The sequence below is a fragment of the Durio zibethinus genome, chromosome 23, assembly GCF_047325235.1.
Source record: "Durio zibethinus cultivar Kanyao isolate XHJ-2024 chromosome 23, ASM4732523v1, whole genome shotgun sequence".
NCBI classification, from domain to species: domain Eukaryota; kingdom Viridiplantae; phylum Streptophyta; class Magnoliopsida; order Malvales; family Malvaceae; genus Durio; species Durio zibethinus.
This window is the reverse complement of record NC_143184.1, coordinates 17,985,685-18,011,388: the sequence shown is the minus strand read 5'-3', so window position 1 is coordinate 18,011,388 and position 25,704 is coordinate 17,985,685. Positions and strand designations below refer to the sequence as shown.

At 28.9% G+C, this 25,704-nt stretch overlaps 2 protein-coding genes across 3 annotated transcripts; both read left to right on the top strand.

Annotated features, from left to right (window-relative positions):
* Positions 1 to 10,024: 10,024 nt before the first annotated feature.
* LOC111313639 (uncharacterized) lies at positions 10,025 to 11,980 on the top strand. Its single transcript, XM_022914311.2, has 5 exons — positions 10,025 to 10,331; positions 10,415 to 10,518; positions 10,616 to 10,787; positions 10,878 to 10,991; positions 11,086 to 11,980. Exons 1-5 carry the CDS (start codon positions 10,146 to 10,148, stop codon positions 11,359 to 11,361), a joined length of 852 nt encoding a protein of 283 aa, XP_022770046.2. The 5' UTR covers positions 10,025 to 10,145; the 3' UTR covers positions 11,362 to 11,980.
* A 3,388-nt stretch (positions 11,981 to 15,368) lies between these two features.
* On the top strand, positions 15,369 to 21,980 carry LOC111313235 (uncharacterized). Of its 2 annotated transcripts, XM_089752924.1 has the most exons (5): positions 15,369 to 15,967; positions 16,263 to 16,321; positions 17,216 to 17,359; positions 19,465 to 21,309; positions 21,386 to 21,980. In XM_089752924.1, exons 1-5 carry the CDS (start codon positions 15,414 to 15,416, stop codon positions 21,739 to 21,741), a joined length of 2,958 nt encoding a protein of 985 aa, XP_089609050.1. In that variant the 5' UTR covers positions 15,369 to 15,413; the 3' UTR covers positions 21,742 to 21,980. The 2 variants fall into 2 exon arrangements, with proteins under 2 accessions (XP_089609050.1, XP_089609049.1); XM_089752923.1 differs by lacking the exon at positions 16,263 to 16,321 and having other exon boundaries at positions 15,369 to 16,101; positions 17,267 to 17,359.
* The last annotated feature ends 3,724 nt before the right edge of the window (positions 21,981 to 25,704 follow it).

The window sequence follows — 25,704 nt, the reverse complement described above, 5'->3', positions numbered from 1 at the left end:
GAAGAAAAAAATATTATTTTGGTGTCACATTTGGTTGTATTCATAAGCCGATCGATTATGTTTGAGACATCGAATATAATTGTGAATACACAAGTATATCATATCTTATAATAAAAAAGAGATTGTAAGGAACTTGAATTGTGACTGAATGGATCTAGGGTATTGCATACTTACTTACTTATACTTAAGAGTTACTATATATATCTAACAATTCTATAAGTGACTATGTGTGATTTTTGAACTGCTATATGCATTTAATAGTCGTATAGTAACTAGGCTTTTGAAGTATGTTGGTCACACAGCTTATTTCTTTATATGAACCCATTGCAAATAGTAGAAAAAACATTCTCTTAATCATAATAGTGTGCCACCCATTTTGTGTGAATAAGAGATGTTGGAAAGGTCTGCCTATGAATGGGAGCCCAAACATATAGAAATTGCATGACAGTCTATTTATTGTTTCTAATTGATAAAAAATGCCCAAGGCAGTTGTATATTTGTATTCAAATAATAAGTAAAAACTGTTATTCTTTGCTTTTAAGAATATAGTAATCGACCATATGAAGAAATGATGAAAACAATGTTCTTGAGACATGAATATGCCATGCTCTCCTTTTTTTTTAATAAGACATGGTATTCGACTATGATGAGAAACAAAAAGGATGAATATGTTTATTTAAACTAAGTATGAGAAAAGTCTCATATGTGTGAGAATATATGATGAATCACATAGAGAATAAAAGAGGAAAAGAGTGAGACCAATATAAAGAAGGAAACTTTTTGAGGATTCTTATGCTTCGGTGTTTAAGGATTATACAGCAGATAATGGACAAATTCCAAATGCATGATTTATCCTTGACTAATGAATCAAGTCAGCATTGCTTTCGTAATATTTCTCCAAAAATGCTTTCATTGTGTTTTCACAAATCAAGTAAGTCTTCTGCATTATTTTTATATATGATCTATTCGTTATATTATTAGATTATCCTTCAAGAGTCAATAGATCAAATGATTTAACTTGTACTTCAAGACTCAAACTACACATGTAACCTATCCTATAGTTTTATATCTCTGAGTGAACTCAAGATAATTAACCAAAGTATATTAGGGAACCATGTACGTTAAAGAAAAACAACATTTCAATGAACAAAATTTCTTAGAAGATGACAAAAACTTACCAATTTCAACACCTTTTTCAACAACACAAATAGAGAAATCAATTTTTTTTCCCTAACATAATTGCTTAAATGTTATAGTTGTTGGTATTGAGTGTGGATTATCAAATTTGGTTAGGAAACATGCATACCCAAAATCTACTTGTAGACAAGTTATCTTTATAAGCACTTAGTGAATTATGTAATGTTAATAATTATAGCAATGCATCATATTCATTAATTCTTTTAAGACAAACATGATTATTTCAGTAAAATTAAAATTAATATCACTATTAGGACTTGAAAATATAAATAGAACATGCTAGAAATAAATAATGAATAATTGAACATACGAAGCCAAAAAAGCTAAAGATAAATAGAATGTCAAGATGTAATTGGTTTTATATAATTTCTGATCCATCATTTATTTGCTAGTAAAAATAAAATTAAAATATAGATGATTATCACCACTTAATGTAAAATCTCAGAGAAAATGACATTGTAAATAAATATAAAAAAAAATAGCAAGACATACCACTTAGATCATATTTGTTACACAAGATTATGATAGGATAGGATAAAATGATATTATGAATATGATTAAATTAAATAATATCATCATATCTTATGTTTGATGTGTGCAAGAATTAAGATAAGATAATTTTTTTATTGGTCAAAATTATCATTTCTTAAAGTTTATACAATTTAAGTTATTAATGTAATTTTTAATGGTATAATATGATATATAAGTTTAGTATCATAAATTATAAATAATCATCTCCACTTTTAGAGGATTGAATCATCTTGCACCAAGAGGATGATAATCCTCCTTATAATCCTATTCTTTTTTAATTAGATACAAATCAAACATAATATAAAATAATTATTATACTATGTTATTCATCATCATATGTACCAAACATGACCTTAATTCCATATTAAAGATATGGCATGAAAGCCAAATCATGTCTCTCCTCTCCCCTACTTTTTTTTCCCCTTTACTTTTTCCCCCTTATTGCTTCTTTTGTTGTCAATTTTACCTCCCTTAACCTTTGTGCTTCCATTATATTGCAACCTGAGCTTATTCCCTCTCTATTTCTTAATATATTTTATTGTTAAGAAATCAAACCCAAAATAGAACTAACCTTAAGCTTTGTTGTTGCAATACTTTTGACCTGTAATAGAAACAAAAAAAAAAAAACAAAGAAATAACTAGAAAAACAAAAAAATCAAAAAACTAAGTTAGAAATCATTAGCTTTTAGTTGATGATTATTTTGAAATGACAAAACAAAATATTTGATTAAATTGAAATAAATTTGCTTTGAACTTATATATAATGTTTTCCAACCTTTTGTCAAGTGAAAAATGTGTTTGAAACAAAAACAATTTTCTTTCCTTTTGTTTAGAAATGATTTTTTCATAAAAAGTAAAAAAGGGATTGATCCCTTAAAGGACAAGATCGATCCCCTAAAATACCTGATCATCCCCTTTCTCTGTAGATCGATTCATTTTTTATATAGAATGTTACCAGGTTTTAAAATACTAAAAGCTAATTGATCCCTTATCAAAGAGGATCAATCGAGTTAAGTATTTAACGAACCAATTGATCTTTTTTTTTTTATACTGAAGCGAAACATGTTTAAAAATTTTAAAAATCAATCAATCACCCTATTTATAAGATCAATCAATTTGGCCCTGACAAGCTTAAATGATCACATTTTTCTTGCAATTTGCAAAGGTTCCAAGCATTAAATGACACTTTTTTACATATAAAATGAAGTCTCTCACCAAATTGCAAATTAAAAAAGGCAAGAAAATTTATTGCTTCCATCATCCATTTTTTCAAGCAATAAAGAGCTTATTGTTGTGTGAAAGAGCAAAAAATTCATCTTATATCCATTTTTCTCTTTAATATCTTTCTTTACACTTATTTGTATTTCAAGAATTGCAAACACTCAACCTTAGAGAGGTCATCAAGTTTGCAAAAACCCTTTCATTTGTATTTTGAGCTTGTTAGCTTAAATGTGAGGTTAACTGCTTAGAGACTTTGTTATCTTGTAAGCTTAAGAGGAAGGATAACCCTTAAAAGGTTATGTTGATTGCATTAAGCTTTAGAAGAAGCTAGGTTGTAACATTCAACATTTTGATAATGGATTCAACTTTTTGACAAATAAGGTTAAAAGAGATGATATAGGTGCCTAGAGGAAGGATCAAAGCTCTATAAATCTTGATATTTGATTTTTCAACTTCACTTTTTTACATTTTGAGCTATCATTATTATGCTTATATTTTGTGTTTATTAGCTTAGAAATTGATATTTGTGATTATTGTGTTAATTGGCATTGAAATTGTTAAAATTTATAATTAATCAATTTACCTTCTTCTTAATTTATTCAAGTCTTTGAGCTAACATAAACGATTTCAAAACCCAAATTTTGTTGCTACAATACTTTTGATAATACTGGCAATAGAAAAAAAAATAATGGCTTTAAAAAAAATCTAAAATCAACAAGTTGGAAACATTTTCAAAATCCAAATATAAAAATCAAAACAATTTTCCAAATAAAACAAAATCAAAGCAAAAAAATTATTTTTCTCACCTTTTTCACTTTCATGTTCTTTTCTTTCAGTTCCTTTTTAAACATTAATTGACGAGAAGATACTTGACCTCAACAACCTAACCGTATCTCTCTCCCTCCCTCATACGTCGCCTTTTCGTCATTTTCATCATTTTCTCTTACTTTCTCTATTTTTTTCTTTTTTTTTTTCACAATTCCTTGTTGAGAAGCTTTTGGAAGTTTTTGTGTCCAAAAGCTTCGATCTTGCTTTTTTCAACAATGAATTGAAAATCCAAAAGCTTTTGTGAACTGCTTTATTCCAAATCAAGCAAAAACCTGTAAAGCAATTTTTCTATGGCCAAAATTTACCTTTTAATTTTTTTTAAAACATAAAAAAGGTGTATAACAAATTAAATTCACATGACTGTTTTTATTGTATTTATAAATGGCCCATTGATCATTATTTTATATAAAAGTTTGTAATCTTTTACCCTTTCTTCTCTACAAAATCACAACACTCCTTTTATTTAAAAAGGTATTAAGACAAATTGAAATCCAAGTTGATTTCTTCTTTTTTTTTTCTCAATTTTTCCTCTAATATTATTTATTGTTTAAATTTTATTAATTTTTAATTAAAAACTATTTTATTATGATTTGATATCCTAATTATTATTTATATTTTACATATATCTTCAACATGTAAGTGATTAAATAATATTAATTTATATTTTGATTCACATTTAAATAACATAAAGATAATCTGTGCATTATATGAGTGGTAAATTAATTAATTATAAATTTACTACAAGCATGACATATTGTGTCATATTCATACATATGTTCATCATGGATAATCAATCTAAGTAACAGTTTTTTTTTTCACCTTAAAATTACACTTTGGGTTAATTGAACTAATATTTTGATTTGACATATAAAGCAAACCTGTTCAATAGCTAGATTACCTGTTGAAACCCAAAGGCCTATTTAAGTTTTAAAAGAGTTTGGATAAAAAATTAAAACCCACTAAATAAACTTGAGCACAATTTTTAAATGCATTTAAATTTCAAGTTAGGTTTTGGACAAAAGATTTAAAATTTGAGATCGGCTTTGCTTAGTCCAAATTCACACACACACACATATATATAAATTATATATATGTGTGTGTGTGTGTGAATTATATATAAATGAATTCATATATATATATATAATTAAAATTAAAATTAAATATACTTTATTGAATTTAATTTTTATTTTTAACTTTTATATATATGTGAATTGAATATAATCTTATTAAACTTAATTTAATCATATTTTTAATTTATTATTATATCAATTAGGTTTAATGGGTGGGTTTGAGATTTATTTTTTTTAACTTATGATTGGCTTGAGAAAATTTTGAGGTCCAAAATTTCGAACGGAGTTGGGTTTGGACAAATATATAGCTATTAATACCAAATATGAGCTCGGTCAAACTTGGCTTAGCCCATGAATACATCTAGTATAAAGTTTCAAAATAGCAATTAGGTATTTGAATTCTACTTCATTAAATTACACTAACTCTAGATCCATTTAGACAGGTGGTGAAAATAAAAATAGTGATGATAATGAGATTAATTATTGTAATGGTGAGAATGAATATTGATAGCAGTGATATTAACATAAATGGTATAAATTTACATTTAGATGCAAATACAATGGTGGCGATGATATGAATTATAATAAAAAAAATATTAAAGACATTTGATTAAAATTTATTTATAATCAAAATTTTAGTTTTTTTTTTACATTTATGAGAAAATAATTAATTGGAATTTACTTCAATTATTTTTATATAAAATAAAATTTTAAAAATTTTATTCAATCCAAATTTTTATGCATATTATTTTATAGTAAAATAATAATTAGAATTTTAAATATTAAAATTATAAAAATACTTCAAAGTATTTAATATTTGAAAATAATACTTATAACAATTACAATGATATTTAGATAAATTAATATTAAACAAAATAAACATATAACAAATTTAAATAAAACATATGATAAAATAAATAAATATAAATTTAAAAACAAAATTCATATAATCATTTTTAAATGTTTTAAGAAATAAAAAAGAACAATAGGACATTATGGTCCAAAAGTTTGCGACTGAATCTTGCGATTTCCCACTGCATCCTACAAGGTCCGGTCCTTGACCTAAAAAATGGTCAGATTAATTTCACCAAAAAAATATCATCTAAATAATATCATGATACAATTTAGAGATAAAAAATTGATCAGTTGTGTCAGGAGCATATCAATTATAATTATTATAATATAATTAATTAATATTAAAATTTAATATTTTATAAAGTCTATAAAAAATTATGTAAAATTCATTTTTAAATAATAAATTTATATATAAAGTTTTACTATAATTAATTAATTAATTATAAAATTATAACAAAGACAACAATAGGAAAAATGTTTGTATTTACACCGCATCGATGCTATCTGAGCATCCAAATGCAATAAATCCAAATACGATGTATCCTAAATAATCAATAAAGTTCACAAGCCCTTGGTCTAATTGTTAAGGTATTTGATGAAACAAGAAGGCTTGATTTGAAGCAAGCTCTCTCCTCTCCTCCCCAATGTATGTTATGAAAAAATTCAATAAAAACATGACAAGTGTCTATAAAATCATGTCAATTACACTTTCCGCCTTGTCAACCTTGAATGTTTTCCTCCGTTTAACCCATGATTGCTGTGGATCCCATTGATCTTAATGTGGCAAAAGTGACTTTGCATTGTATGGATACATGATGTATGTGACACATCATAATTTAACAAATTAGTTGGGTGTTCAATTTAATTAATAGAAGTAATTTTTGAATATTTAATTTTGTATTTTTCAAACTTTAAATACCAATTCAAATATTTAACTATAATTTAAAATATCCAATGCATAATTAATCATTGTGATGTTAAGAAATGATGCATGTGGAAGATAATCCAACAATGCAAGTGGTAAAGGCCTAGTCCAATCTCATTATAGATTAGAGAAAGGAGACATTTTATTAAGACAGTCCGTGATTCAGCAAATGCCAAAGGCTAAAATATTAAAAACACCTTTGAATTATTCTATTTTTCTTAAATAAATTTTTATTTTTTATTATATCTAAATAAATATTTATATTTTAATTACATATAAATAAGTTTTTTTATTTAGATTTGTATTTAAATAAGTTTTTATTTTAAATAAAAATAATTTATATTAAGATTTATTTAATTATAAATTAAAAATTTAAATATTTATTTGAATATAAATTAAAAATTAAAAATTTATTTAGGTTTAAATTAAAATTTAAAATTTTATTTAAATATAAATAATCTAACATATTAAATAATATTTTTAAAATTTTTAAAATTTTTACAAATTTATAATATTTCACATGTATTTAAAATTTTTTATTATTTTATATTAAAATAATAAATATTAAAAAAATTGATCAACCCGATGTAGCGGAAGCATTAAAAGTAATGATCAAAATCGATTCAATACACATCCAATCCGATTCAACCAAGTGTTTAAGCGGTCCAACTGTGTTCGGTTAAAGTGATTCACCAATTGCCGAGAGTTAAAATATTGAAACCGCCTTTGAACTATTTTGTTTTTTTTTTAAATAAATTTTTATATTTTAATTGTATTTAAATAAATATTTTTATTTTTATTTTTATTCAAATAAAATTTTATATTTTAATTTATATTTAAATAAAATTTTATTTTAAATAAATAATGATTTATATTAGAGATTTACTTAAGTATAAATTAAAAGCCTAAATATTTATTTAAATATAGATTAAAAATTAACATTTTATTTTGGTTAAATTAAAATTTAAACATTTATTTAAATATAATAAAATTTTAAAATTTTATTTAAATAAAATTATAAAATTTAAGAACTTTTTTATTATTTTAATCAATGTGGATTGGGACAGCCACTTCCCGACTGAACGGGTTGTCGACGCTGAGAACAGGACCACCAGCCATTGCAGTCTCTATACCCTACCAACTCCAAGGACAGTTGTGGCCCTTACAATTTCTTCTGGGCTTGGACTTTTTCTATGTTCTATTCAAATCAAACAGAGACATTTTAAAAGACTAAAGATTGAAATCAAGCATCTAAACTTTAATAATTTTCAACTTTTAATGCCACAAAATCTTTAATTATTATTATTTTTTTATATTCTATATGAGAATCACCTTTTAATTTATATAATATAAATGCATCAGTCATGAGAACAAACAAATTTTGGAACATTTTTGAAGACTATAGCTGAGGCTGTTTAAAAATGTGAAATCTGTCTGCTATTAGTTGAGATTTTATCTTGCTTTATTAGGTGGGTATATTTGAAAAAAAAAAAGTTTACAATTAAATATTAAAGGAATTTTTTACATTACCTTTGTTGTTCTAATTTAAAAAAAAAAATTGACTGATAGAAATTATGCTTTTAACATGCATGTCAAATTTTTAAAAAATGAAAGAAATTGAGCTGATATAAAGGTCTTTGTCAGATTCTTTTTGTTCAGTATCAGTGTTTAAGAGTATTTGATATGAGATGATTCATTTAAAAATTATAGTGATTTACATTTAGTAATTATATTATTTTGGTAACAATTTTAAAATCTTATGTGATAGTGATCTTAAATTACTTAAGTGATAAAATCACTATTTTAGATAGTGATTTGATTCTTAACCAAAATAATAAAAAAATTTTATCACCATGAGAAATGTATTTTTAATATTATTTTTTGACTAATTTACTTAAAGGAAAAATATAGTTAACATTACCCAAGAAGTTGGTTACTAAAAAATTTAAAATATTAGTTTTTTAATTACTTATTCTTAAAAAGTTTTATGTTATAAATTTATATTGATTAGAAAAAAGATAATGAATTTATTTAATAATTTTTTAGAAATTATTTTTATCAAAATTAATTTATATTTTATAGTTTTTTATAAAATAACATTTAATTATTTTATAAATTACTGATTTAATAAATATTAAATATTTTTATTTTTGCAAGATTATTTTAGATATTTTGTATTATATGACTTATTTTTCACATAATACCAAACATAATGATTTTAAAAATCAAAGATTTATAATATTATATCAAATATCATAATCTAAAATCACTAATGATCAAATTATTTGAGTGATCTCATTATCGTAATAATTAAATTAACACGTTAATTTTAAAAATAATAGCAAACGCTATTAAAGTTTGTGATTGTTGCCTTTTGAAAAACAAAATGTAATGTCCAAACCATAGAAAACATCAAATTGTAATGCTAAAGACTTATATAACGAGGGCACAAGCCATAGATGAGACATCTATATATAATTTTGGATGAGACATTTATATATTATTTTAATAGATTTATATTTGATATATTGTAAAAAAAATAATTTTAATTATATTTTTTAGATTAAGTATATTTGTTGTTAGGATTTTAAAATTAATTTTTTAATTAAGTATCATAACATGATTCATTGACAGTGTACAATATTTACAAACTATCATTACATCAAATATAAATTTTATTTTAAATAGAGTAATGATCAATTTATATCAGTATAAAATTTTTTAATTTTATAATTTTTTAACTATTGATTTCAATAGATTCATTTGATAAGATTAAATTAATTTTTTAACTAATCTTTCTCATCTCTTAGATTTATTATGATTAAAAAAATATAAAATTTTTTAATTTTATACTAATATAAACTAATTTTTTTAAAAATAATGTCATGATGAATTACATCATAATTTTTAATTGTCATTGATGAAAATTTTGAATTTCATTAACTATAAATGAGATAATTTTTTTATACATATAATAATATATTGTAATGAACAAATTTGGAAGTAAAAGTTTTGTGCGGTCCTCACGAATCTAGTTTCTCTTCCTAAATCCTAATCAAGCAAAGTTAAAAATAAATATTGATTTTACAACCAGAGACGATTTTGCCAAGTTGGGTGTTGGAAATTGTAAAAAAGTTTTTACTAGAAAAAGTCACGAATATTCCGTGTTGTACTTTCTTGCGATGTTGATTATTTCCAGCTCCTAGAATACTATTTTACACATACCTATGGGGAAGAACTTATCAAATCTTCCCGGAGTTTTCTGGAGAAAAGAAAAAAAAGAAAAAAAAAAATGAAGCCCCACAAATTGACCAAACTCGTTTGGCTCATTCAAAACATAGAAATTGAAATTAAAGTTGTATGCTAAGTCCAATACTTGCTTGGCCGACATTTATTGCAAGACATCATAGCAATCCACCAAGTTCTCATTTATAAGCAAATTTTCTGCTTCCAACTTCCTTATTGTGAGGTTGTTCAGGAATATTTGGAAGAAACAGAAAGCAGGGAAGGGCAGAAACATGGGTAGAAAATTGGATGCTTTGCTTGGAAGAAACTTCAAGACCTCCAAGTTCAGAACTCTTGCTAAACTTGCTACCTCAAGGACTGGTATCCTGAAGAACCAGCATCAAGTCAAGTATTCCCATGCCAGGTCTGATGTAATTGAACTCCTCAACCTTGGTCACCAAGAACAAGCCCTTCTTCGGGTAAAATTTTCACCTCTTTCTTTCCCTTTTGTTGGGTTGTTCTCTTAATTTCTTTGGCAATCTGATGGGGCATTTCTGAACAGGTAGAGCATGTGATCAAAGAACAGAATATGGTGGATGTATTCACCATAATGGAAAGCTATTGTCATCTCTTGATAGAGAGAGTCATGCTCATTCAAAAGAACAGGTGAGGTTAATTTTGTCATGCTCATAGTAAATGCTCTTGGGCTGTAACACTTAATTGATATATTTTCAAGCACTAAATGTGCCTGTTTCTGCAATAGGGAATGTCCTGATGAGCTTAAGGAGGCAACATCAAGCTTGATATTTGCATCATCAAGATGTGCAGAATTCCCAGAGCTTCTTCACATTCGTGGGATTTTATCATCAACTTTTGGGAAAGAATTTGTTGCTCGTGCTGTTGAATTACGGAACAATTGCTGTGTACATCCTAAGGTAAGGATCGTTCAATCAGTGCCTGAAGTTAAAAAAACTTTATCAGAATATATACTTGTCCTTATAGTTACAGGTTTCGTGTTCTGACAGATAATACAGAAGCTTTCAACACGACAACCAAGCTTGGAAAGCAAATTGAAAGTGCTCAAGGAGATTGCCTCCGAGGGGGGTATTACCTTGCATTTGGAGGCAGTGGTTGTAGAGGTGACAAACTTGCAATCAAAAGAAACAAAAAGTTTCTCCAACAAACAAAAAGTTAAAATTTTGATTCTGAAATGACAATATTTGATGACTGCAGGAGAAATTGGATGTCAATGAGAAGCAGAATCAATCCGTTGCTAGTGTATCTGCAAAATTGGATGATCCTGAGCATAAAGATACTGCTTATGATTGGCCTAGAGAAATAAACCTAAATGAAAACTTCTCTGAGTCAATAGAAGCAAGGAAAAAGTACAGAGATGTAGCTGCAGCTGCTCAAGAGGCTTTTGAATCAGCAGCTTATGCAGCAGCAGCTGCAAGAGCAGCTGTTGAACTCTCTAGAACTCAACCTCAAGATTTTGATCCATATGATTAAAGTCGTTAGAGTAATAAAAAGAGAGGCTCCAGCCATACCTGATCCAATAATACCTGGTTAATTTTCCATTGCTGGGACATGCAGTTTCAAAGGGAATTGAGCATTCAAATAATGCATTAGGATTTGAAAAGGATCCTTCCTTTTGACAATCTAGTTCCGAATCAGAGGGTGAAGATGGGGAAAATTCTAACAATGACCCTGACCTGAATGAAATTGAAGAGACCGAACAGAAATTACGGATGAGTTCAGATTCTGATGTATCCATTTCAGCTGAGAAGGAACTGTCTTTGGACCTATTGAGACAGTAAAGATTTGGGTGATGAATTATCTATTGACATTGCTGATAGGGAGAAGGAAAAGGAGGAGACACTATGGCCAAATCCCATGACTTGAGCTCTCATTTAATTACATGAAATAAGCATCCAAGAAATCGGATGCATCTATGTTCTTATTGTGCCTTTTTTTAAATGCCTATATGCCTTTTACCTTCATAAGCAAAAGTAAAAAGAAAAAGTAAGATTTGGATAAATGATCTGAACAATGTTTTTTTTTTTTTTTTTTTTAAATATTAAAAAAATTTAACAATCATAGATAACACATGCAATGATTTAATTTTTCTCTATGAAACAATTATGTTAAATTAGTATTATTTATTCATTTCACAAGAAGTAGGTAGTATTTTGTGTCAATCACTTATTCTTTTAATTATCTGTGATTTGTTTTTTACCAATTTATTGATATTAATCGTTATTTGTTTTTTTTATATTACATAATTGAAATATTTCAATTGAATATCCTATTAATGCAGATGGTTTATGCTATAAAGGTATTATGGACTTCATTTTTAGAGGATGACTTAGTGCAATTTTGTCATTTGGATCGAACTGACATATGAGTCACTTTAAAATTTTAGGATTTATATTAGCTCAGCCACCTCAACTTCCCACATAAAGGTATATGAGAATATTGACTTGTCATCCCTTAATTAGACTATTGTCTTTCTTATCAAGTCGGATAAGTTATGTCAATTTTAGAGTTATTACTCAAAGCTGGGGTCACTCAGACCCGATATTCTCACTCTATAAGTATAAATAGCTCTTCACACATCAGGTAGATTCATTCAATTTTTCCTTTTCTCTTTTTAAGATTTTTTTTCTTTTCTCTCTTCTCGAGCACTAACTTGAACATTAGAACACAAACGCCAAAGAAACCTCCTGCCTTTGCTTCTAATCAACTTTCAACCTTGTGATTTCATGTTCTTACCCTCATTAAGACAGACAGCTCGATCTCAACATTTTTGGTGCACTAGGTAAAGGTCTTTTATTTATTTAGTTGAGTTAATCATGGCTCTTAGGAAGAAAGTTACTGAATAAAGAGAAAATGCCGCTACAGTTGGAACTGACACCCAACTGAGCCAATAAAACTTTGATCAACCTACACAAGTAGCTCCAACAATGGAACAATTTGAAGCACTCACCCAACAATTACAATCCTTGAAAGAACTAATCATGAACCTAACTCTTCCAAAGACCTTGAAAGAACCAAACCCTACAGCCCTAAGAAACTCACCAACATAGAATGTGCCAACCTACAATATTAGTGCTGCCTCGTTGATCCATGATGAGGATGAAACCCCAAAAATCTATTATCCCATGAACATCCGAACACAAACCACCCAAAAATCCAAATTGGTCACCTTGAAATTGCAACCCAACAAAGATTTAGGAGCTTGAATGGAGGCAACGGAGAAGGAACTTAAGAACAAAGTCTCCTCCTTTGATGAGGAGCTTAAGTTCTTGAAAACATCCCCATTTACCAACATCAACCAAGCACTACTACCAAAGGGGTTCAAGATGCCTACACTTGAAACTTACGATGATACCACTGATCCTTTCGGCTACTTTGAGTTTTATAAAACTAACATATTAATAAAGGGAGTCCATAAGCCTCTTATGTGCAAAAGACTTGCTACAACTCTCAAGGGGTATAAAAATAAATCATAAAACACCATGATAATTCTATAAAATTAGAGAATTATCAATTAGAGCGGTGATGTGTATAACTTTTTTAGGTTCGTTGGGTTTTGGGTAAGCAAGTGGATCATGTTTGTAGCAGCTATTTTAGTGATAAAAAAGATGGATTTGAGATATTTGGGTTATTGTTTTTGGTTTATTTCGATAGGATTTATTTGAGTTTTGGTTAATAAGGTTTAGGGTTGGAAAATCTTCTATGAATCATCTATTAAAAAAATACTAAGGGTTTATATTTATTAAATTGATTGTATTTTTTGTTGTTTATGTTGAATTTTCTTTTATAGCTGATTATTTTAATTTATTACTTTGATGTTCTACAGGTATAATAGACGTTGCTAGTAATGATGTAATTTTTTTGGTTAATTTTTGGCAGAACCTAAATAGATATGGCTTGCATTTGTCTTAAAATAAAAATGCTTAATGCCAAATGAATACCTTTTTACAACTTATGTCTTAAAACATCTATTTTGACAAGATTATTAATATTAATTAGATACATAGCTGAATCGAATTATTTGGATTTTTTTAATACTTGAATTGTTATATTTCTTTATGTTTAATAATTTATTAAAAAAATTTATAAAAAAAAAAACAAAAACAAAACAGGCATAGCGAAGCAAAGACATCATACTAATTGCATATAAAATGATCGCATCCAAGATACCCCAGACCACCTTAATACCTCCTCTTCTTCCGGAAACCAAGTCGCCAAACACATTTCAAAAGGAAGCCTGTTAAGGACTTGCCACATGTCAAAAAGAAAAAATTATCCTTTAATATATTTTTCTTTCGGCCGCTACCGGTGGAAGACTGACGTTTGGTGGTCTATTCAATATGATGATGCATTGCATAATGCGAAAATCCGATAATTATTATTTTTCTAAAGCAGGTAAGGCCGGTTGATTTTAGTCTTACTTCTATTTCTCAGGTTGGACTTTTGGTATGTGCCTGTCCCACTCTCCCCCTATCTTGCTTAACCAACTATAAAATTTATATATTTCACAAGTTTCTAGAGCTCATGACACTGTTTCTATTATAATATATATAATTGATAAATAAATAAATAAAATATTAAATGATCGTGTATCAAATTTTTAATTTTGTTTGTAAATTTTAAAAATTTTAGTATCATGTATATAAATAATCTTTGACTAATTATATATGAATATTAATGTTACAACTAAGAAAGTTAAAATTTATTGTTAATTGGTGTTATCTCATATTGTTAGTTTTTTATTTTTTTGTAATTTTATATATTTAAGTTGGATTTTTTTTATCTATTAACAATTAATTTTATATTAAATACTTAACATAGTATCAAATTTAAAGTATTATTTTTTTTTTTACTTACTATCCTCTTTATGAGTTTATCATGTTATAAGCTTCTCTATTTTTGTTTTACTTATGAAGGGATTATAAAATTATATTATGACATATCTGTTAACTTTTGAATTCTTTATTGTTTTATATTAACTCGTATATATTCACTTTTTATTAATTGATTTTAAATTTGAAACTTAAGTTTTATCACGTTGAAATTGTTTCATTATGTCTTACATCATTTGAAGTTTATGTTGAATTTGATATATATCATTATTTTTATTAGACATTTTTAATTTATATAAAATTAACATAGTGATATATTATCGTCAGAACTATTATGTACTAATTTTCTTTTTATATTTTGTAATAAATGAAATTAAATTACGTAATTTCTTTCATAAACAATTTGAAGTACAAAAACTTCACATCAAAATGAGAGAATGAGAAACGGACAAAATATAAAAAAAAAACGTCCATAAATATTAGTCGGGGCATAGAGTTGTCATCCATCATCCATGAGCAAACGTATGGGTCCTCTACGTGTAAAAATTGAAATCCCTTTTTTATTTTTTTCTGATGAAAAGTTGAAATCCTATTTAAACAATGCTTAACTTCTTTTTCTAATCATCCTACCATTCCATCAATTTAAGTTTCTTTCCTTTTACCATTTTGCTTGATATACATTATACCGCGTCAATGGATATCATCTGCTTCCGTTTGCTTTCGGTGTTGCTACTGCAATGTTTAATGGTTAGCTTGACCGTGATTGGGAGTAATCTCACCACTGATCAGTTTGCACTTTTCAGTTTCAAAGACCATATCCTTGATCCTCACAGTTTCTTGTCCAGTAATTGGTCCACCAATACCTCAGTCTGCCAGTGGATTGGTGTTTCATGCACTGTCCGCCATGGAAGAGTCTCTGTCTTGGATCTTTCAGACATGGGTCTTAATGGAACTATCGATCCAAACATAGGAAATCTCTCTTTCCTAGTCTCACTTAACTTGAGCGGCAACAATTTCCATGGCAATCTACCCAAAGAATTGGTCAATTTGCGTCGCTTGAAACTTATTGATTTGAGTTACAATACTTTCAATGGGGAGATTCCTTTATGGTTTGGAGCTTTAGATAAAGTTGAATACTTGGTTCTCAGTAACAATAACTTCACAGGTACAATTCCTAAAACTCTTGCCAACATGTCGAACCTGGAGACCTTGGACTTGGGTAGCAATTTGATCCATGGAAACATTCCGTATGAGATTGGTGATCTTCAAAAGCTGAAGATATTTTTCGTTCAATTCAACCAACTGTTTGGCCCCGTACCTTCAAGCATCTTCAACTTGTCTTCGTTGCAGTCGATTTCTTTGTCATATAATACATTATCTGGTAGTTTACCAGATGATGTGTTATCATCTCCCTGAGCTGGAGGAGTTTATATTGACTGCGACGATTGGAATTTCTGGCTTTATTCCATCAAGTATAGGTGAATGCAGCGAGCTTCAAGTTTTTACTTTGTACAAAAATCGATTCAGTGGGATCATTCCAAGAAGTGTTGGGAATTTAACTAGACTTAAAGGACTATATTTGGGTGAAAATAATTTGGAAGGTAAGATTCTACAGTAAATTTTTCAGCTTAAATATTTGGTTTAGTCTTCTCCATAATATTTTCCAATTTTTATTTCAAATCCATGCTTCAAGGCTTTCATATAAATATAAATATATATATATATATATATTAATTCTTATCATGACTCAAATTTACCTGCTTCAATTTTCTTTAAGAATTAATATTAAATTAATCACAATATTTATGAGTTATTGGAAGTCCATACTATCTTAAGTTATATATATATATATATATATATATATATATTAGAATTGATCTTTATTTTTAAGTTGTTTTGCTTGGTTTCAAACCCATGATAGAAGTAGTAATGTGCCTTTCAGTAATTTTTAGTGAGTAGGCATGCATGACATTTTGGCATCATGGTTTTTTTTTTTTTTTTTTTCATTTTTCTTTGATTACACATGCAACTTTCATTAGATTTTCCTTCTTTTATTTTCTTTTCATCCTTTGAATTAGTTTTTAAAAAAATTTTTTGCAACTTTTGTTTTATTAATTTTAAGGATAACTTTTCTTTAGATTTCAATTTGTGTTTAGTTCTTTCATATGCAATAGGAATTACAATGTTTCAAATTTATATATATTTTTAATAGAAAAAGAATTAATACTTTTTTTTATGCAATTAATTACTATTTATTTGAATTTTGAATACATTTTACTATTTTTTATCAAATCTTTATTATTTCTATATTTGCGAATTATGATTAAGCATATATGATTTTTTCTTGGTCCCTCCAAAAGTAAAATTCTGGTTTCGATAGCCTCTGTTTTCTTAACAAGCAATCTAGTAGAGACATGATTGGGGCGATGGCAATGTTGCTAGATTGGTGGAAGAGGTCTTGTAATTTTGACTCTCATCATGTGTTGCTATTGCAGGTGAAATCCCTTTGGAAATCGGTAATCTTCGTGTCTTGGAGATTTTTGTAGCAAACAATATGAGACTCAATGGCTCAATTCCGGCTTCTATCTTCAACATTTCTTCTCTCAAAGAACTTTATCTCTACAACAATAGTCTATCAGGTAATGCTCCAAATAATCAAGAGCATTGGACTTTGGAGAATGTTTTAGATGTTTTAGATTTTTTTTTTTTTTTGGTCTAAGCCAAATGATTTGTTAGAGATAACTCGGGGTGCAAAAAGGAGAATAAACCTTGTCTCACCAAGATCCGGAATATAATTAGAGAAAACAAAAGGAATCTAAAAAATCACAATTTCCTAAACTAGCCAATATCAAACAGCAAACACCATCATCTGCAAGCCAAGCCATCGAAAATAAAATTTCACAAAAAGACAAAACCTGACGCCAGCTGTGATCAACATAAACTACACAATTCACCTACCTTATTTATACTTCTCAAACAAAAACTCCATGAATACCCAGATTCTCTTAAGTTGCTGCTGCTTTCATTCCTTCAAATGTTGCCTCCATGACGCCGCATTCTGTTATACTCTGTGAACTAATCAGCTGCAATTAGAGAGCAAAGTGATAATATCCTCCTGTTGATCCAAGGTCATCTATCCACTTTAAAGAGCTGTTTGAACCAGAAGAAACCCCTTCTATATATCAGGTTCCCCTATTAACTCATCCTTCATGTTTTCCTTCAAAGGGACTTCATGTATTACTTCCTGTAGATTCATCAATTGCTCTTCTTCCCATTCAAAAAGCTGTCTTCTCAATAGGATATTCCATTCTCCTAAGTTGTGATTAAAAGCATCAGCCACTTTGCAGACCATCATCACCGCCAATGAAAATAGTCTAGGAAAGACCACTCTTAGGGGCTGTTCTCTACAATCCACTTCTCAATTCATAAAAGAATGTTTGCTCCATCCCCAATGATCCATCAACATCCCCTTAAACCAATCAGCTCCATGGACACTTTTAAAGTTCACAACTCAAAAAACATTAGACATATTCTCAGGATGTGACTGAGAAGGAGCCTTATTCAACACCCCTTTTCCATGCATTTTTCTCCTCCATTAACCTGAAATACCATGACACATCTCAGGATGTGTCAAAACAATTAAATTCATTCATTCATGCATTAACCATCAAGTATTCTCACACCACACAAATAAATTTCCAACCAATATGCCCAGATAAGGACTGCAAGGCCACCATAGATAGCATTCAAGTCCTCCAAGCTAATAAAAATTCTATACTGGTAAGAAGCCAGAAAAAGTATATCCATAACTGCATCACAATTTTAAATAAATCACCCCATTATTCCATCTCCAAAACAATTAAACTTCTTTGCCAGAATAAAAACCTTCACCCTGATCTCCTTCAAATACAAAACTGCTTCCAGCAATACATAATAGTCATGCTGGAGTAACTACAAAAGCAGTAAAATATCTTTCAAAGTTGACCACCAAGCATAATCATCCTTACTTGCAAACCCCTCAATTATTTTAAACCCCTTTTGCAAATGTTTTAAAAACGCACCCTCCACATCAAGTCATCAACTATAACAAGGCAAAATATATAGATTTTAGTCCTATGTAATCTCTAACCATACCACACAAATTTACCATGGAAAGCAAACCCGGTAGTTCACATTTCTAGAAAAAATAAGAAATGTTTTAGATTAGAGTTACATAGAATAGATAAATGCATGAGTTTAATTTTAATTATGTAAGGCCGAATTTGGCTGTTATTTTTGTTGCTTTATGCTTCTTGAAAGTTTTTTTTTTTTTTAATGTAAATTAGATCACACTTAATTAAAGTGGAGAAATCACTAAAATGATTTACTTACAAATATATCTTGTATTTGTTACCTAAAAAATTATACATTTGATATAATTCATCTAAAATGTTGTTTTCCTTTAATTAGTTATATCCAAATGCATATTTCACTTGTTTTTTACTTCATGGTTATATATGTATAGATTATTGTCTTCAGACTTACAGTCGTTAAGAGTTTGTGTTTCTCCTTACTCCCAATATACTTATAACATATGTATAGATTATTGTTCTGAGACTTACAGTGGTTAAGAGTTTGTGTTTCTCCTTACTCATAACATATGTAAAAGCCAAAGCTCATTTGCAGAATGCTGTTAAACTGAAAAGGAAGGCAATCCCTTTCTTTTTTGTAACTCAAATTTGCCTTTTTTTTTTTTTTTTTGAAGGTACATTACCATCCATGAGCTTGGTTTCAAATCTTGAGACGCTTGTCGTATGGGGTAATTATCTCAATGGAAATATTCCCGACTCTATCTCCAATGCTTCAAAGCTTAGAATTCTAAGCTTGAATCTAAACTCGTTCTCTGGCTTTATTCCGGATGCACTTGGCAATTTAAGTTTCCTTGAGGAGTTACGCCTTTGGTCAAACCATTTGACCACCAAACCTCCAAACCATGAGTGGAGCTTTCTTTCTTCATTGGCAAATTGTAAGAATCTAACACTCTTAGAGCTATCATCAAATCCCTTGAATGGCATTCTTCCGGCTTCCATCTCGAATCTCTCTGCATCACTTGAAGAATTTGAAGTTCATGATTGCAAAATTAAAGGTAGCATTCCTATGGAAATCGGTCGCTTAAGCAACATTATAGTTTTAACTCTTTCTCAAAATGAACTGAGTGGATCTATTCCAGCAACAATAGGAGGGCTACAAAATGTCCAAGGTTTGTATCTTAATGATAATCAATTACAGGGCTCTATCCCATACAATATTTGTCAATTGGAGAGATTAAGTGAATTAGCATTGAATGGAAATATGCTTCAAGGACCTATTCCCACGTGTTTGGGTGATTTGACTTCTCTGAGAGGTTTATACTTGTATTCCAACAAACTGCATTCTACAATACCCTCCACCTTTTGGGGTCTTAAAGATCTTTTGCGGGTAGACTTATCATCAAATTATCTTAGCGGTTCACTTTCACTGGATATTGGAAATCTGATGGTACTAACATATTTGAATTTGTCAATGAATCTATTATCAAGTGATATTCCAATTACAATTGGAGGTCTCAATGGTCTACAAACTTTGTCCTTATCTAGCAATAGACTACAAGGTCCAATTCCAGAATCATTGGGTGACTTGACAAGTTTGGTGACTTTGGATTTGTCTGATAATAATTTGTCTGGAATCATTCCCAAGTCTTTGGAAAGACTTTCATATCTTAGATACTTTAATGTGGCTTTCAATAAATTGGAAGGAGAAATCCCTACAGAAGGATGCTTCCAAAACTTGACAGCTGAATCATTCATCAACAATTATGCACTTTGTGGTTTACCAAAATTACAAGTCCCTCCTTGCAAAAGTAGCACCCATCGACTATCAAAAACGACCCATGTTTTGAGGTATGTTTTGCCAATAATTGCTTCAATTATAGTGATAGTCACCTTCATTATCATCTTTAAACAATGCCGGAATGGAAGTACAAATATTTCAATTAATGAAGGTTTAACTCTTGAAGTACGGAGTACAAATTTGTATAATAGACTTCTTCAAGCTACTAATAATTTCAGTGAAGACAACTTGCTTGGTTCTGGAAGTTTTGGCACGGTATACAAAGGAATACTTTCTGATGGGAAGAATGTTGCGATAAAAGTTTTTAATTTGCAGTTGGAAGGGGCATTTAAGAGTTTTGATGTTGAATGTGAAGTGATGCAAAATATACTTCATCGCAATCTTGTTAAGGTCATTAGTTATTGCTCTTGTGTTGATTTTAAAGCCTTAATGCTTGAATTCATGCCTAATGGAAGTCTCGAGAAATGGTTATATTCTCACTATCATTTCCTAGATATCCTACAAAGAATCAACATAATGATCGATGTTGCATCAGCTTTGGAGTATCTCCATTTGGGACATCCAAACCCTGTAATCCACTGTGATCTAAAACCAAGCAATATCTTACTAGATCAGGACATGGTAGCACATGTGGGAGATTTTGGCATTGCCAAATTGTTGGGAGATGGAGAGTCTGTGAAACAAACCATGACATTTGCTACAATTGGATATATGGCACCAGGTAATGTATAATTTTAGTTTCTCGTTAAGTTTTTGTTTTTATATGTTGAATTAATTCAATTACGCTTAAAATGCAGAATATGGATCAACCGGAATTGTTTCCATCAAAAGCGATGTCTACAGTTATGGTATTTTATTAATGGAAACATTCACAAGAAAGAAGCCCACAAATGAACTTTTTGTTGGAAATATGAGCTTGAGCCTATGGGTAAAAGAGTCACTATCTAATGATATAATTGATGTTGTGGATTCTAGCTTATTGCAGACAGAAGAAGAACATGTTATGGCTACGACGAATTGCATATCATCTATTATGAAGTTAGCTTTGGATTGTGTTGTTGAGTTGCCTGAAGAACGAATAGACATGAAGGATGTTGTTTCCGCTCTTCAAAAAATCAAAACAAAGTTTTTGAACAATGTTAGGCAAGCTTAAAATGTAAGGTTTATATATGGGTATTAATATATATATATATATATATGTATAGATATAGTTGAAGAATGTTGAAAATGCTAATGTATAAGTTATTTGACTTCATCTAAGACAACTTTCCCTTAAGCGTTAAACTTTTTTTATAGACTTAAGGCTACAACCACATAATACAAATTTTACGTTGATAATCATGGTTACCTCTATTACTTTTCTATCCTAGATTTTCTGTAGAATCTCACAAAACAAGGTTTTTGAATTTCATTGAATAATTTGACTCTTGTTTTGCAATGTTAAGTTTTTGAATGGACAACTCTGGCTTGTATTTTACTCATCTAAGTTTATGAATTCCTATTACATATGGGCAGATTGACTTCTTCCATATATAATTCAATGTGTATCATTTCTTCTTTTTTGGTTAACTATGCACAAAGTATCTGGTTTTCAATATTGAAGTTATGATCATAATACAGGCATGTGAAAAGCTCGTTGAATTTCATTTTTATGTAATTGTGGTTAGAAATTTATTGTATAAACACTACAAGAAAATAGCGTACTAATGGCAATTTGGTAGCAGCCTTTCACTTACAAACACCGCTAGCTTTCGTATTTTTATAAAACTTAAAGCGTTTATTATCAAAACACCATTAAATATTCAAACAGCAGCGTTGTTACTTATAAACGCCACTAAAGACTTGATATTAGCGGTGTTTCTTGACTAAAAAGCCTTGAATAATCATGCCTTAAAATTTTCAGTGAATACTAAAGACGTTTTTGGTAGAAAATGCCTTGAATAATCTAGTTAAAAAAATTGATAGGAAATTACTGAAGGCGTGTTTTTGACAGACAACGCCTTCAATAATTGCTTCATAAAAAATTATATGAGATTATTGAAGGCGTTTTTACAAGAAACACCTTCAATAGTTGGATAAAACAATTCCACAGGTTTATTGAAGTCATTTTTGTTAAAAAAAATGCCTTCAATAAATATCATATCAAAATTTTTTGATCGTACGGATGTTAACCATAAAGTGGTAGGTTCAATCCCTCTCTTTAGCCTTTTTTAGGTTTTTACAGAGATTATTTGTAATTGATTATTGTAGGTGTTTTCTTGACAAAAACGCCTTCACTAATACCTTAAAAAATTTTTGCAGAGAATATTGAACGTGTTTTTCGCAGAGAAACGCTCTTAATAATCCATAGGAAAAATATAGAGCCGATTTTTAAAGGCCTTTTTGATCGAACTCGCATTTTATAATCCAATCAATAAATTTTTGTTGTGATTATTAAAGGTGGTTTTTGTGAAAAACGTCTTCAATAATCCATAAACAAAAGTTGAAACGAATGCTTGAAGGTGTTTGGCTTAAAACGCCTTTAATATTTCAGACGATAAATTTAAATGATTGAAATATTGAAGGCAGTTATTTCCAAAAACGCCTTCAATAACATTTTGTTATGGATTATTCAAGGTATTACCCATAGGAAAATGCCCTTCATAATCAATTTGATTAATTTTTTGTTGATATTATTGAAGGCGATTTTTTAAAATGCCTTTAATAATCCAAACAAAAAAGTTGAAACAGATTCTTAAAGGCATTTTGTGCCGAAAACGCCTTTAATATTCCACACAATAAATTTTTGGAAGAATTATTGAAGGTGATTTTGGTAAAAAAACGCCTTTAAAATTTTCTGTTAGGGATGATTCAATGTGTTTTCTTGCTAAAAATGCCTTCATTAATCCCATCAAAAAATTATATTTGAGATTGTATATGTTAAGTCAGTTATAGGTTTATGCCCAAAAAATGTTTACTGTTAGTTATATATTTATGTCCAGAAAACATTTGGTTTATATATGTGATACTACGAATTACATTTTGAAATTTACATAATGAACATTGTTGTTTTTCAATAAATTGATCACACATGTGAAATTAAAACTAATAAGCTCCCATATTAATATACTTTTTTGAAATAATCGTACTCAATAATTTATGAACTACACATAGTGTATTCATATTAAGTATAACAATAATATTAAACCAATACCCTAATGTACAAACTTAAAGTTTCAATTCAACATGGCATGTTAAAAACATTATAACAATTTTTTCTTTATATATTTACATTCAATCAACAATGTCTAACCTGAAGGTTTATCAACATTGATAAATGATAATACATAATTACACCATTCTTTACGGACTTCATCCAGTTCTTCTTTCGTGAAGCTTTTTTTACTCTCCCATTAAAAAAAATAATTATCAGAAGTAAATGTTGAGAAATGAGAACATAATGTACCTTTTATTTTTTAAAAAATATAACAAGTTTATGAAATTGATACTAACCTTGAATGGTGTGGTCATAAAATCATCTAACACTATCTCCCGCCTAAAACAAAGGACATAATATTTACATTCAGTATTACCGAGTTGACGATGTACTTGAAAATTAAATTGAGTGGGTTTAGGAAACATTTATCTATATAAACTCAGCATAAAAGAATATATTTCACATTTACCGGTAATGACACCCTTTTTGGTTTCTTTATTTTCTTATCGAATGCAGATATTACCCTAAATTGAAAAGAAAAAAATTACTTAATACATAAATTAAGTTACTTATGAAGAAATAGAAGATACATAATATAATAAAGTGTAATACTTCTTTATAAAAGTTTGAATATCCAGGTTAGGCATCGTCGTTGGTTTAACCGAATTAAATAAGTATGGCATTAAGGATTTGGTGTCAATCACAATAAGCACCCAATGACGACTACAAAATAATAATAATGATATACTCAAATTACGCATCAGATTGATTTAGGTAAGGTTGGAATATAACTTACTGTGCATTATACGGGAGCAAATAATAATCAGCCGATCTTTTCATGCATTGGATTACATGATTAGCACGATAAATGATTGTGCCACTCTACTCACTAATGAAGTTGGGGTTAATGAATCTAAAGCTAGTGGTCAACTATCTCCCTTTGAGCTCTCTATATAGGAAGCTGCGCGATAACAATCAACACTACTAGTTAGTATCACACCCTAATATAGATTACTGCATATTGAATATGCATATTTGTATTTATAAGCTAATCTCATATAAGCAACTATATCAACAGCTGATAATTCATTTAGTTCACAAAATTTTTTAATCTCTTTCACACGAATGAAAAAAAATGATGGTTTATCAAATAACCCTTCCTCAGACTCAATGGTTATGAAGTTTTCTCCAGATAAATGCTTCAGCGAATATTTGGATAACTCATCCATGAAAGCCTGAGTAAGGGTTATACTGTGAGTCCGAACATCCTACTACAATATTTAATGGAATATAAGTATTAAAACCAAATCAATCAATATAATAAACAAATTAATATTGAAATTATAAAAAATATCATACTTCTTGGGTGGTAGCAGAAGATGAGCTTGCTTCCTTACTTATAATGGAAGCTTCTCCTACAGGGACAATACTATCAGACCTGCCTGCTGGCATGTTATGCTGCATTGTTGCCAACATGGACTCCAAAGCAGCAAGTTTTTACTGTTGCTCTTGGTTTTCAATTCATTGCTGTTGTTGCTCAATGATTGCTTTATATTATGCATTTCTCATTCACGAAGTTTTTTGTTGATTACCGAAAAACTTTGATGGCAAGATAAATTTATCAACCTATGAACCCAACTAGGCCTTTCTTTAGCGCCTAATGCTAAAGACAAAAGATCTTCGCCATATTGGGTTACCAGTTCACCAGATTTGACTTTGGTAGTATAATCATCCTGAAAAATAATAATAAGATGGGCTATAACAACAAATCTATACAAGCTAGTATACACTCATGCATACAACCACAATGCTAATGATACATTATATTAAAAAAGTAGTTATACATACAATTTTTTTTACCATTTCCTCACTTGCTTTATCTGTAAAGGATCCATCTTTTCGTAGATGTCTTTGTTTTCA

What these genes read in the sequence shown, in the direction of transcription:
- LOC111313639 (XM_022914311.2), top strand. Translation starts at nt 10,146, where the DNA reads ATGGGTAGAAAATTGGATGCTTTGCTTGGAAGAAACTTCAAGACCTCC. An exon ending in ATTGCTGTGTACATCCTAAG is followed by an intron (nt 10,788 to 10,877) that starts GTAAGGATCGTT and finishes GTGTTCTGACAG; the next exon opens with ATAATACAGAAGCTTTCAAC. An exon ending in TGGAGGCAGTGGTTGTAGAG is followed by an intron (nt 10,992 to 11,085) that starts GTGACAAACTTG and finishes TGATGACTGCAG; the next exon opens with GAGAAATTGGATGTCAATGA.
- LOC111313235 (XM_089752923.1), top strand. Translation starts at nt 15,414, where the DNA reads ATGGATATCATCTGCTTCCGTTTGCTTTCGGTGTTGCTACTGCAATGT. An exon ending in GTCATATAATACATTATCTG is followed by an intron (nt 16,102 to 17,266) that starts GTAGTTTACCAG and finishes AGATTTTTGTAG; the next exon opens with CAAACAATATGAGACTCAAT. An exon ending in CTACAACAATAGTCTATCAG is followed by an intron (nt 17,360 to 19,464) that starts GTAATGCTCCAA and finishes TTTTTTTTGAAG; the next exon opens with GTACATTACCATCCATGAGC.